Source organism: Taudactylus pleione, unplaced genomic scaffold (genome assembly GCF_031769625.1).
Source record: "Taudactylus pleione unplaced genomic scaffold, aTauple2 ptg000190l, whole genome shotgun sequence".
NCBI classification, from domain to species: Eukaryota; Metazoa; Chordata; class Amphibia; order Anura; family Myobatrachidae; genus Taudactylus; species Taudactylus pleione.
Genome location: NW_028284592.1, coordinates 498,867 through 513,486, shown reverse-complemented (window position 1 = coordinate 513,486; position 14,620 = coordinate 498,867). Strand labels below are relative to the sequence as shown.

The window sequence follows — 14,620 nt, the reverse complement described above, 5'->3', positions numbered from 1 at the left end:
TTGTGTTGGCCTGCATTGCACAAGTTCCCCTGTTGCCCAGTCGATAAAATCAGAGACTGTAATTTTTATCTCTTCGATATCACGTTGTATCTTTTCTAGCTGGTCCACAGTGCCCATTACCATCTGATGTGCTTTAAGGAGATCAATTCCAACAGTTTGAAGATATTTAGATAATGGCGTTGTCAATTTAAAGATGCGTAGATAAACAAATCCTGTAATTATGGTTTCATATTGAAGAAGTGCTTCTTTGTAATTTCAAGCTTTTGCTCTTAAATCTACATTGTTGTTTTCAGATTCTTCAATTGCACTGAGTGAGAGAATTACATCGACATACATGGAACTTCTTGGGTTCTCAAATGATCCAAATATTTTGCTCACTGCTGCATCCTTAGACTACCATCGTGTTTCTCCAATGGTTTGCAGCCTGCGATGTCGTCCAGCGTCGGTCTGTCCACTTGTCTGATCCCATATATCCATTCTTTTATAAGATTCCTTAAAAAAAACAGCAATCCCATTTATAAGAGAAAAGAGTGATGTTGCAGCAATTGGTGAACGAGTTGCATCACTTATTACAAGATTTAATATATGGCTATAACACCACACATGCACTTGTCCTGGTGATTCATTGGTAAGCTACGTAGAAAAGCCATTGTATATCCCTTGCATATTTGCAGCTCCATCTGTTGCATTACCAATGCAGTGACTTATATCCAAGCCATTTGCCTCCAGTACTCCCTTCAAAAGTTCAAGGAAACCTCTCCCTGTAGAATCTGTACAATTGACAACTGCCAGCAGTCTTTCTTGGATGCCTTTCAGTGTGTCCACATACCGAACTATAATAGAACATTGGTCCCTTGCTGATATATCTTGCGTTGTGTCCAGCTGTACAGAATACATACCAGCTTTCCTTACTTCATCTGCAACAGTCTTCTTAATTAAGCCAGCAGTCACCTGGATGACATTGTTTGTCATTGTTTTTGTCATATGAATGTTAATAAACTTCCACACCCTTTACTTCCCGATGTGTGTGCCGGCTGACTTTTCTTGACTATTTTGTCCAAATGTCTATTCAACACTGGATCATATTTGCTAAGTAGAATCAGCAATTCAAGAAAATTCCCATGGTCTAATATTGAATCATACAATGCATATGCAGCTTTGCTTCCTCTGTAGCTCAAACCTCGTTTTCCAATCAGTTTGATAACTTCAACAACCCTTTCCATTACCTGTATGTTACATTTAATCTCCTCTCTTCTTTTCTGATGTTGCTCTGAAAACAGCAAATCTCCAATGTCTTTGTTCTTCAAAGTTTGCATATGAGCCTCCGCACAAGTAGTGTGATGTTTGCTGGTCTCATGTTCATTGATGCATTGGTAAGTATGCATCCAGTCTTTCATTCCATCTATAAACACACTATTTTCATTGGACTTGCTATATGCCAAGCATACTATGCAGTATAATGCATTTGATGACTTGCTGTAGGATATCCAAGAACGTTTACAACCATTTTTCTGTAGAAATACCTTTTTTCCAGCAAAAGGGAGACAGTTGTCATTCATTGGTTGTATTGGATGTGATTGAAAAAAGAAAGCCCTCTCAATTTCTTTTGGCCTATCAAAAATATTTGCAACTTCATTTGCATTCTGGTTATCCAATGTTCCCTCGGATAACTCAGTTTCTGTCCTCTGAGTTGTCAGTTCCACATCAGAGGAAGAGCTCTCCGATTCCTCTGTTCTTCCTTCTATCAATGTGTTGGTTGCAGTAGGCCATTCTCCACTTGCAGTTTCTTCTCGTCTTCCTTCTTTTGATGCCTGTGTTATTTCTGAAGGTCCAGCCAAACTGCAGCTGTAATCCTCTTCTCTTTCATCTCTTGGTGCCGTTTGCTGTGCCGTTGAAGGTCCACTAGAAGCACTGACCTTAAAAAGGACAGACAACTTGGTACACTTTTCTGCTTCCGAGGCCAGCAGCTGCTTTTTCTTCTCACGTATTTTCTGTGCACCACCTTTCAACTTTCTTTTTCGCTCCATCTGTAAAGTTGAATACAAATGTGCCTTTGTTAGCTGCGGAGGCGCTCTTATCTTGGAATGATGGTGTACAGTTTTTAACTTGCACAACAATAATAAGTCATGTCAGTCAGTCCATGTGCGGTCCAGGCTGTAGTGATGTGTGGAGTGTTTTGCCAGCACTTCCACTCTTATGTGGTCGAAAATCATTTTCCATGTCTTGTCATGAAGATCAAATGTACTTTACTTTTTTAGCGCTGTGTATTTCTCACTCTTTTGGAAACTTCCAAAATTTTCAAAATAACTCCTTTGCTGCTGTCAGAAATTTTGCAATGTGTTCGAATCCCCAAAAACAAAAATTGTATATAGTGAAACACCACCAAGTACATTAAAAATAATATTTAATAAATGCACTTACAGAAACAAATATCAAGAAAAGCATGTAACAAACCTGAACGTGACAGCATACATAAATCCATCCAAGTGTGATCCATACCAAGTTATAAATGTAAGGAAACATATCTGCTAGAAGAAAGTGGCAATCCAAGGATCCTTTCATATCCTGCTCCAGATGGTCAAAGAGCTTGGTCAGGATTACAGTTGTACGTTCACACCCGCTTATGACTTTGGGTTATGTATCTATCTTTTATGCAAGTAAATTATGTGATTGATTTTTATACTTTTAATACCTGGCCAGTGGTTTGGCATGGACCATTTTTATAGTATTGTAAGGCATACTTGCCTACCCTCCCGATTTGGTCGGGAGCCTCTCGAAAATCGGGTGCCGCTCCCGACCTATCGGGAAGGCAGGCAATCCTCCCGGCCCCCGGCGATGTGCCCGCACCCCCCCGCGCTTTTAAGTATAAACCCCGGCAGCAGGGGGGCCGGTGACGCAATTTGCGCTGAATCACGTCATCGTGGCTCCGCCCCTGGCTGCACAATGCCATTAATCACGGCATTGTAAATAGGGGGCGAAGCCACGATGATGCAATCGTGCTGTCACGCCCCCATGCTCCACCCCCAATGCCGCATCATGTGCCGGGCCCCGCCCCCTTTGGCCGCGTCACGCCACCAGCCCTGTAAGCCCAACAGCTCCCTCCCGGAAGGAGGGAGCTAAATGTCGGCAAGCATGTTGTAAGGTTCTAGCTCCTGTTTGTTAATTCTTGTATATACTCCTGTGCTGTGTCATATACTGACTTTGGCCCTGATTCAGAGCCGCTCGTAAGCGGCCGCTCGTTCGTTCTGAGCGATGTTCGCTCATCTGCGCATGTGTACGGATTGTAATACGCATGCGCGAACCAGTCAGTGCGGCCGAAAATCGTTTGTTCGCTATATAGCGAAAGCCTGCTAATTTGAGTGACAGGATGAGGCGTATGTGGGTGGTAACAGGGGAAGGTGCTTGAAAACGGGGAGTGGAATTAGAACGCAGGCGTGCTTAAAGGTCAAAACGGGCGTTTTAAGGGAGTGCATAATTAATACAGCAGCGTCATTGACCACGTCACTTTGGGGTTTTTTTACTCAGAACTGCTCGCAAAATAGCGGTTGAAAAAACCAACCACAAGAATAGCGAGCAGTTCATACGCTGTTCGATGTACTCGATTAATCTAATAAATAGCGGACATGACGTATGGTGCGAGCGGCCAGGGGGCGTATTTTTCAAAATTACAACCGCAAGTTTTGCTTGCTCGTTCAGACTTAGAGGCGTGAACAGACCGCAATGAGCGAACGGTTCATTTGAATAGCCACCCCTTGTTTTTGAACGAACGACCGCAAATAGCGAGCGGCTCTGAATGAGGGCTTTTGCTTGGTCTTCATTCGTGTATACTTGCTTACAAATCTTAACAAAAGCTGTAACCTCACATTGGAACACACACACACACACACACACACACACACACACACACACACACGTGCATATAAAAAATTGTAGCAGACAAGGACATTTTTATTGTTGGTATTGAAGACATCCCACAAGGATATATGTATGCATAGCCACACACACACAAAAATACCCCAAAAACAATATATATATAAATATATATATATACAGACACATACACACACATATATACACACAACATCACAATTATGCACCCACACATACATACACAATGCAGTCATTTGATTTTCGTTAAATAGAAGTCAATATAATTTAAGTTAAATATTGTAGTAATTAAATAACTGGAACAATGTTGACAGACAATGCTGTTTTAATCCTACCTTTTCTTCAGGTTTGTTACCGTTTCCCTGGCTCCTGTAAAGTTGTGGTCCAGTTTTCAGAATTTGCTGAAATGGAATTGAAATAAAACACATTATCAAACCTTGAATGATTTTGAGTAATTAATAATTATAATAACTATTGTTATGAAGTTTAATTTCATTTATAGGGTACCACAAAGTGTCAGCAACCGAGAAAAAGGGTCTACTCTAAACCAACATTTTGTCTAATTACAGATTAATAGAGCTAGTGTTCCTTCTAGCACCCTGCATGTAATCAGTGAGAAAGGCATATTTAAATTTTTTAAGGGCAACATTTGGGGCTTAATATGTCACTATTGTTAGTGTAGCTGTAGCAATACGTTACCACTAAAATTTGGCCTTTCAAAAATAAAATATGCTGTCCTCACTGATTACAGTGTGCTAGAATTAACATTATAAGTGCATTACATAACTAATTACAGCTTAAATACAAAGTATAAGTGCATATTTACTATGATAACATAGTGAGGTATTGGGCAACAACTGGGACAAGGGGAGTGCAACATACTCTAATTTAAATGGTTTGCAGTAGTACAAAGAGCACCTCCCTATTTGTCCAGATAAACTACCCCCTTTGTCATCCCAATCCTCCATCACATAACACCACAATTAGGGAATATCTATTCATAGATATGCAGCTGCTTGCAAAGGCCCACAGAAGTGGCGCTGTGGAGAAAGTTTTAGATTGGAGATGATGGGGAGGAATAGCGTTGAGTAACATAAATGGTATAAACAGCTGTTGGGTGCCAGGAGATTAAGGAAGGTAGCAAATAGTGTTAGTGGATTGTTTTGCTATATCCTACCTGCTATTGCAGTCTTCACAACCTCAATTTTTGTTGTCTGGATCTTGAAATGTTGAGGCCTGTTTAAAAAAATTAAAAAGTCACATTTACTCCACTAATCACTTCCGGGTTCCCGTTGCATGTGTACAGACGATGGGCGGGTCGCCCATACACACAACCAGCAGTCAGCATCAGATATGTCGTTCAGACATATCAGCTGTGCACAACCGGCACCTGGACCCTGTCTGCGGCAAGTGCATACACATTTGCTGATGCCGGGTCCATCAGCAAATGTGTATATATATAAAAAAAAAAAAAACACACAATGGACCTCATTCAGAGCCACTCGCAAAAAGCGAACGCTCGCTCTGAATGAGGGAGGCTGCTTCTTGTTAAGAACCGGCCTCCTGGCTGCTCGCTGAGCTGTGGGTGAACACCCACAGCTTTAGCGAGCGGCCAGGTGATGGTCACGACCATCGGGGCTTGCGACGAGACCCTTGCAGTAGTGTCTCATCTACCGCAAGCCTCTGATAGAGCAGGAAGCTTCCTACTGACATCACTGGTAATGTCAGTGGGGCAGCCCACAAATGGCAGGCGTTCCTTGAGTTTGCCCAGCCACCCCCCCTCCCCGCCTACAAACGGGACGAGCTGTCGATCATCGACAGCCTCCCCCTTTGTAGCGAGCCCCGAAGTGAGAGAATTTCTCTCTCGCTCCGGGGCTTGCACACGTGCAGTTAGGGCCTCACCATTGACCCGCTTGCGAACAGGCCTGAATGAGGCCCTAGGTTTTAAGTGAAACTTGTTGAGCATTTTGAGCATCAGATGAACAGATTTTCCAATTTCCTTCATATATCACCTTGTAGACCTATTGAATTTGTCCTAAATTTAACAAACTGGATCAATTTCTCCCCATAGCACAGAATAGCCATCCTCCACCTCATACAGATCATCTCCCACAGCACAGAAATACCCCCGCAACAGACAGATCATATCCCCTTGCCACAAAATGACTCCTCACAAACTTTATCTCCCCCCTTGTATAGCAGACCCCCTCTCCCCCACAAAAAGACCATCTCCACTTAGCACAAAATGACCCCACCCAACAGACAGATCATCTCCCCCCCTAGTATAGCAGACCCGCCCTCCCCCAAAGAAAGACCATCTCCCCTTTGCACAAAATAACCCCACATACAGATCATATCCCCCCTAGTATAAAAGACCCCCTCCCCCTAGTTCAGTATCTCCCCTGCAGATCTCCCCTCCCCCTTAGACAGAGCAACTCCCCTTCTTCTTAGACAGATGATCCCACCACAGACATCCCGAGTCCAGTCTGTCTGCATCTCCCAGCCAGACCGATTGCCCTGCTGTAGCTAGCCAGATTGTCTCCTTTGCGCTCTTCCCTCTCCCCAGGCTGTGAAATTAAACTTGACACTTCACAGCCTGGGGAGGAAAGAGTGGAGAGGAGATGATCGGGCTAACAGATTGCCTGCGCGTCCCCTAGATCTAGACTTTACTTTTAGGGGGTGCGGTTTAACAATACCAACTCCTCCCCTTAGATCAACCAATTATATATTAATGCTCCACAGAGGCTCCCCCCAGCACCACATGTGCATCAGACCCTCCCATTAATAATATGCTCCACACAGGCTACCCCCAATAATAATATTCCCCACAGAACAGGCTCTCCCCAACCCCACATGTTCACCAGCCCCCCCCCATCCCCCACAATAATATTCCCCACCAAAGAACAGGTTTCCCAGAGTCCCCCAGGCCAGCCCAACATGTGCACCTGTCCCCCGTTTCCCCCCCCACACCCACTCAATAATAATTTGCCGCACAAAGGCTCCCCCCAGCCCCTATGTACACAAGACCCTAACTCCCAACCTCACTGATATACTCCGCAAAGACTCACAGACAGTGACAGACAGCACTCCTCGGATCCTGAATAGTGACAGCCAGGCAGGAGAAGACTCGATCATAGTGTGTCAGCCAGCCCATCCCAGTAGCAGTCTGCACCGCTGCTGAAGTCAAGAAGATGGCGCCTGCCTCGACGGATCCAAGCGCCCTACTGTCCTCACTGCGCATGTTAGAAATCAAATCTCTGACTTTGTGCAAAGGATGACAGGGGAGAGCCAGCTGCGGAGATTATTAACAGGCTGTTAATCTCTGCCGCGCTCCCGGACTGTAGACGGAGACCAGTGGCGGAACTAGAGTGGTGGGCCCAGGTGCAAAAATATGCTTTGGGCCCCCCTATGCAGTGTCCTCAGAAGTGGTCCCCCCCTATGCATTGCCCCCAGTAGTAGTCCACCCTTTGCAGTTCCCCCAGTAGTAGTTCCCCCAGTAGTAGTTCCCTCTGTAGTAGTCCCCCTATTTATGCCTTCAGTAGCAGCCCCCTATACAGTGCACCCAAGTAGCAGCCCCCCTATACAGTGCCCCCAAGTAGTAGCCCCCTTACACAGTGTCCCCAAGTAGCAGCCCCCTTACACAGTGCCCCCAAGTAGCAGCCCCCTTACACAGTGCCCCCAGGTACAGTAGCAGCCCCCTTACACAGTGCCCCCAGGTACAGTAGCAGCCCCCTTACACAGTGCCCCCAGGTACAGTAGCAGCCCCCTTACACAGTGCCTCCAGGTACAGTAGCAGCCCCCTTACACAGTGCCCCCAGGTACAGTAGCAGCCCCCTTACACAGTGCCCCCAGGTACAGTAGCAGCCCCCTTTATACAGTGCCCCCAGGTACAGTAGCAGCCCCCTTTATACAATGCCCCCAGATAGCAGCCCCCTTTATGCAGTGCCCCCAGATAGCAGCCCCCTTTATGCAGTGCCCCCAGGTAGCAGCACACAATAAGTGGGCCCGGGCGGGACTTTTGGCATTTGGGCGGCGGCCTGTGTACGGGGGGCGATTGCCCTTATCGCCCCCCCTTGGATCCACCGGTGCTGATGCCGCTGTCACCTGCTGCAGCTAGTCAGATTGTCTCCTCTCCGCACTGCACTCTCTCCCCAGGCTGTGAAATTAAACTTGACACTTCACAGCCTGGGGAGGGAAGAGTGGAGAGGAAACGATCAGGCCCCCCACCTCCGTCGCAGCTTACCGGCTCCCTCCCTTGATGTCCCGCCGCAGGTCCATGCCAGTGACGCCACCTTCCTTGCTCCTTGTATCTTCCGCGGCGTGTGACACTGACAGTAATTGGGCGGGGTTTAAATAGACTGCTTCCGGCCTCTCTTCTCGAGAGAAAGAGGCTAAGCTAAGGCAGGGCATGGGCCAGACAGATGGTATTGGCTAGATCTTTGTTTGCTTAGGAGAACAAAGTAGATGCATAATGTGAGCTAATATTTAGGTAGAAATATAAAGTGCCTAAAATCGGGTTTAATCAATATTCATTTATGTGTATTATTGGTTATTTTTTTTTATCTTTAATATTGAATATACTAATAGATACAGATATAGTTAAAAATACATTCAGAACTACAGATACACTGACTAGACACTAAAAACATGATATTTGCCATAGATGACCACCTCTTCCTCCTGCAAATCGTTCACTCAGGGCCGGTGCAAGGTGTCTGGGTGCCGTAGGCGACATTTCATCCACTGCCCCTGCTCCCTCCAATACTATGCCACACATTAGTGATGCCGATTTATAAAATGCCACACAGCAGTGTCCCAAATTCATAATATACTATATAGAAATGCCCCAACTAATATGCCACACAGCAGAGCCCCAAAATCATACTGTGCCTCATAACACTGCCCCCAATTCATAATATAATCTGTGCCACAAATTCATTATATGCCACACAGCTGTATCCCCAATTCATAATTATGCTATACATCAATGCCTCCAATACATATGCCCCACAGCTGTGCACCAAATGTATTGTATGACACTGCCATGAATTATGCTATACAATGCTCTAATACATATGCCACACATGCCCCAACTTCTTTATATGCCACACATCCATGCCCCAATATATATTTATGACACACATCTGTGCCCCATTATACCATATGTCAGCACCAATTAACTCCCCCCCCCACAAACACACATACATCACAGCACTCATTAAACCTACACAAACACATACATTTACCCTGTTAGCACTCAATAAAACCACACAGACACACATTACACGCACACAGACACACACACTGACAAAGACAACACACACACACATACATACATACATACAGACACACACACTGATACCTTTTTCGCTTAAAAACTTGAACACAGGCAAACTACTACACTTTGAGCTCTATTTACTACAATCCGCATTTGTAATGCAGATTGTAGTGTGATATTATCGACTGAATTCATATTGCGAATTCAGGCAATATCACAGGGATTTACTACAAATCCTTTGCAGGGACAGAGCTTGCGATAAAGCTCTGTCCCTGTGAATCCCCTTTGGAGCCTTATCACGGTATTTTCGACCGGCCGCCGCTGCTACCCCCCAGCGCTAAGCCCCACCCCCGGGGGTAAGCCCCCCCGTGATCACGGAATCCCCGCGACTCCCCCTCCCCCCTCCACCCTTAATTACACTTACCTGCATGATCCGGGCCTCCAGTGATGTTCTCCATGCCTCCGGTCAGGTGAACTCCCATACTGCTTTGGGACCCGATCACCTGATGACCGGGCAGCAGTGCAGTATGGGAGACCAGCTGACCAGAGGGGAGTCATCACCAGAGCCCCGACCACCGGTCCCTGTAGTCAGGTAAGTGAATTTTTTGTATTACTTTTTTAGCAGAGATCAGCTTGCGGTCTGTTTAGACCACACAGCTGATCACTGGGACCGGTTCCGGGCTCTGCTCTCCCCGTTACAGCAGAGTAGGTGCCTGGTAACCGGGGGAGACCCTGGATAACGCCTCCAGGTGGCGTTATTATCACCTGGCCTCCCTAGGTATTTTTTTCACTTATTCATTTTAGTAACTACCAGGCAGATCACATTTCTCATTACAACCATGGGAAATGCGATCTAATTACTAAAAATAAGTGATAATTAGGGCTTGGAGTAGAATTTTACGAATTCTTCTCCAATTGCCCTGTAATAACTATAGGTGATACTAAAATAATGTGAAAAGGGTGTGAAAACAACCTTTTTCACTTTATGTTAGTAAAAATAATGAAAATAAATAGAGCCCAAAAGCATCATTTATTAAAGAACCCTCCCCACCGGAAACCCCCACCCTCTGGCACCCACTCCCCCCCCCCCCCCCCCCGCTGAGCACCACTCACATGTAACACCTTCACCTCTGGCACCAGGAGAGAACACCAGGAATAGAGTCAGTCTTCAACCCCTGGCGGAAGCTCAGCCACCTCTCACAATGCCCCATCGGAACTGCCTGGGAGGAGCTGCGCGCTTCCGCTGCAGCTCCTCCTACATTCAGCCAGGAGCCCAGCGCCTTCTAGTGGCAAGTCAGCTGAACTCCGGCTGCTCCTTCTATATACAAAAAAAAATTCAGCTGCGCGGCGATGTAGCAGCGGCCAGGGGGGGTTTCTAGATACTCGGAAACCCCCGCTGCATGCACATATGTGCTGGAGGGATGGCACCTTCTCAGTATAAGGCAGACAGGAGTTACCCACTGGCACTGACAGGCCAGAGTCCCCCACTGAGACTGACAGACTGGAGTCTTCCCACCCACACACTGGCAGAAGTGCCTCAGGTTGGTGGTCCAGCATCAAATCTAATTATTTATGGTCAATGTAATGTAAATATGTGGACAAACAAAAGCGCAAACCTGTCACCACCACATAACTGAGCCTCAGGATGACAGGTCAGCACAAATTACTTCAATTTACTAAATATTTTTCTGAATTTCTCAATAACAAACTTGGCTTAAAGGTGCCGTGAAAACAATGCTGATACTCATGGGCGCCATGATTCAAAAACCACTGCAATAATCCCTCACTGGAACTAGCAGACAAGAGTCCCCCACTGGTATTATAGCATTAGAGACACCTCCCGGGGCTTTGGCAATATAGACGCCTTCTGGGGCTGCAGCACTAGAGACTCCTCCTGGAACTTCAGCACTAGAGACCACTTCTGGAGCTTTGGCAATAGAGATACCTCCTGGGGCTGTGGCACTAAATACAGCGCCTGGGGCTGACACACAGGAGCCCCCTCCAGGACCTAAGACAAGCATTTGCAGCAAAAAAACACTGGATGACCTTGGCTGGAAAGACATACCCTTACTGGAATGGAACTGCAAACTGGGTTATCTGCAAGTTCTTTTACAGGTGGCAACTCCATCCTGGCATTCCCTAGATCAGATATGGGCCTGCAGAGAGGGCAAGAGAGAAAAAAGTGTTTGGCACTGGCACAATATAAACACAGCAGATTACATCTGCGAAAAGCTCAATCAGCCTCAGTAAGTTGAGCATGAGGACTACTAACTTAAGTTAACCAATTACGCTTAACACTCCCAGTAATTGGTGTGCTGCATTCAAGGCTGCTATGATGATCGCAAGCAGCCTGATGGTTTGCGTAAGCTCATGCACACGCTTCGTTCTGCGCGTGCGCGAACTACTCTGTGCGATTGCAGTCCGCTTGCCCAGCAAAGACAGCCCAGTGAAATGAGTGACAGGAGAGGCCGTTTGTGGGTCGTAACAGGGGCATGCCACTAATAACGGTGGTGTGGAGGTGCGAACGCAGGCGTGCCTCGGTGTTTCAACGCTGTTTTTAAGGCATGCATAATTAACAGGCAGCGTCATAGTACATGTCACATGCCTGTTTTTTACACTGAAGTCCTCGCAATGCTTGTGACAGGGTAAGGCAACCACAAGCGCTACGATTGCTCCTGATGGTGCTCGATGTACCAATGTTTTAAATCACTTCCTGGAGTTGACGCGCACTAGTGGGCGTCTCAACATACGCTAATGGGTGTCTGCATACACAGAGCAATTGCTCGCACAGCCAAAGTGGGTGTGCTTATGCCTTGGCGACTGCGCGCTTCCCATGGCGTCACTTTGACAAATTTACATACGCTGGATGCGAGTGATTGCATCTAGCGAGCAGGTCTGAATGAGGTCCATAGAGCAGAGACCCTCAGAGAATGGATGTCACAAGAAAATTCCTTTTGTGGTGCAGCCTCCTATCGGTAGTTCTGAAACTGTAGCAGTCTGGAGGAATGCGGCATTTTCAGGAGGAGTTCTCGCAAAAAGCCAGAGTCTGAGTTACTTGAGCATGCAGAAGGATAAAGGCCCTCATTCAGAGGCGGTCGCAAGAAGCGATCGCTCTCTCTGAATGAGGGCGGCCGCTTCTTTTTTTTAGTGCGGCCTCCTGGTCGCTAGCTAAGCTGTGGGTTACCACACACAGCTTAGCGACCGACCAGGTTGATGGTCGCGATGGTCAAGACCATCGCGACCATCGGGGCTTGCGACGAGACCCTAAGGTTGGGTCTCGGCAACCGCAAGCCCCAGGGAGCTCCCCACTGCTGATGTCAGTGCGGCCGCTAACAAAACAGCAGGCGTTCGCTTGGGAATGCCTAGGTTTGTGTAGCACCCCCCCGCCTACAAAACGGGTCGAGCTGTCGATCAACATCGACAGCCGCCCCTTTGGTGACGAGCTCCGGAGCGAGAGAAATTCTCTGTCGCTCCGGGACTTGCGCACGCACGGTGCAGCCGCTGCGTGTGCGCAGGGCCGTAACATCGACCCGGTACTGTTGGTTGAGGGGTTTTTTTCATTGCTTCATAAGCCCATTAGGCTATTTGAGCCATTTGAGTTTATATTGGAACCTTTTTAGATTTCATCTATCTAATTTTTAAATTGAAGTAGTTTTCTCATAAAGATATGTTGAAGATTGTATGAATAATTGTATATATCTAGGTATATTTTGGTTATAAGAACTACCATACTCCTCATTTCTATGTGGCTAAAATAATGATGTGATAATTAAAAACTATATTGAGTCCTAAGCTGGAATTGAACCCGGGTCTCATTAGTAAGTGCTAAATGGCACTAGCCTGCTAGGCTACTTGAGCCCTATTAATTTTCATGGTAATTTCTCTTGATCTTATTTACTCATGTTCTCAACGATTTATCTGGTAGGATGATTAAGTAATTATTTATTTTTAAGATTGTTTATTATGGTTTTTAACTCGATATATGATTGTGATTGTTTATGTCTATTGATGATTGTCTTTTTGGATGCTCATCTATAGATGTTTACATATATATATATATATATATATATATATACAGTATATATACAGTATATATATATGTATAAATTTGAGTTTATCCTATACACATCTGTGGTTTTAATTAAACTAATCTGCAAAAGCTAATGATTGGTTGTTGACCACATAAATATTCTACCTGGTTTGCACATGGTTTACCTTCTGATGAAACCGTATTGGGAATACAGAGAAACGGGTTAAGGGACCTTAAACAGGAATTCTAATAATACCTGCTGCTCCTGCTACTGATTGAGACCCTATGGATTACAACACGGATGCTTAATATTCCAGCATAAGTGGCTTTCTCCCTCCCCGCGATTTTGGCTTTACAAGTGTTGCTCCAACTAGACGCTGTCTAGTACCACTACAGGTGTGTAGCCTTATTCCACCAAACGAGGAGCGTAATACACTGTGGACTTTCTCTATTGCTGTTAATTTCAGCTAGATGCTGTTCCAGCATTATCTTGTTGGATAAATTATTCTAACATATGGAGATCATAAAGCACTGAGGATCTCACCTACTGCTGCCACTCTGTGACTGTGTCTGGGGACAGTCAACTGCGCTAGTGGTGAGCTGATTTCCTAACGGAGGAGGTTGAGATTTATACCTGTTTCCACATTTATTGCTGCTTTCAAGTGACTACTACTTTTGGATTTCTCTTCAATAATCATCACACTGTGGCCCTCATTCAGAGCCGTACGCTCTGAGCAGAGCGCACGCTCTGAATGAGGGCCGCCCTCCATAAAAATGGAGCGTCCTCCTGGACGCTCGTATAGCTGTGGGTCACCACCCACAGCCTGTACGAGCGTGCAGGTTGATGGCCGCGATGGTCGTGACCATCGCGACCATCGAAACAGCGAGCCGGAGCCTGCGTTTGAGGTTCTCAACCGCAAGCTCCAGAGTGATTTTGGCTCTATCAGAGCCAAAATCACTCCCACTGACATCACTAGTGATGTCAGTGGGCCGGCTTCTGATGGGAGGCGTTCCCGTGGGAACGCCCCCATCAGGGAGACACGCCCCCGGCACGCCCACCAAAGGGGGCATGCTGTCAATCAACATCGACAGCACGCCCCCTTTGATAAGACACAACGAGCGAAGGACTTTCCTTCGCTCGTCGCGTCTGGCGCATGCGCACGACGGAGCTCCCTCCGTCGTGCGCATGCTCAGTGCAGAACATCGACCCACTTGCGAGCGGACAGCCGCTCGCGAGTGGGTCTGAATCAGGGCCTGTGGTCCTCTTTAGCAGAGCTAAATAAGCAGACAAATATTTTGTCATTGGAATTTCTGATTGCCGATATACTAAAAGTTTTTAAGCATGAAATATTTCTATATATGTATGTATATGCTTGTATACATTTTATGTGTTATTTAGAATATAAATGTTAAACTGAATGAAT

General features: G+C 46.1%; 1 protein-coding gene across 1 annotated transcript in view; it reads right to left on the bottom strand.

Annotated features, from left to right (window-relative positions):
• Nucleotides 1–980: 980 nt before the first annotated feature.
• Nucleotides 981–14,620, bottom strand: part of LOC148519332 (uncharacterized) — a 29,036-nt gene continuing 15,396 nt past the window's right edge. Inside the window, exons 3-4 of the mRNA XM_088476618.1 lie at nucleotides 4,224–4,289; nucleotides 981–2,027 (exon numbers count right to left, since the gene is read on the bottom strand). Of these exons, the coding sequence (XP_088332744.1) occupies nucleotides 981–2,027; nucleotides 4,224–4,289 (1,113 nt within the window). The remainder of the gene's footprint in view (nucleotides 2,028–4,223; nucleotides 4,290–14,620) is intronic.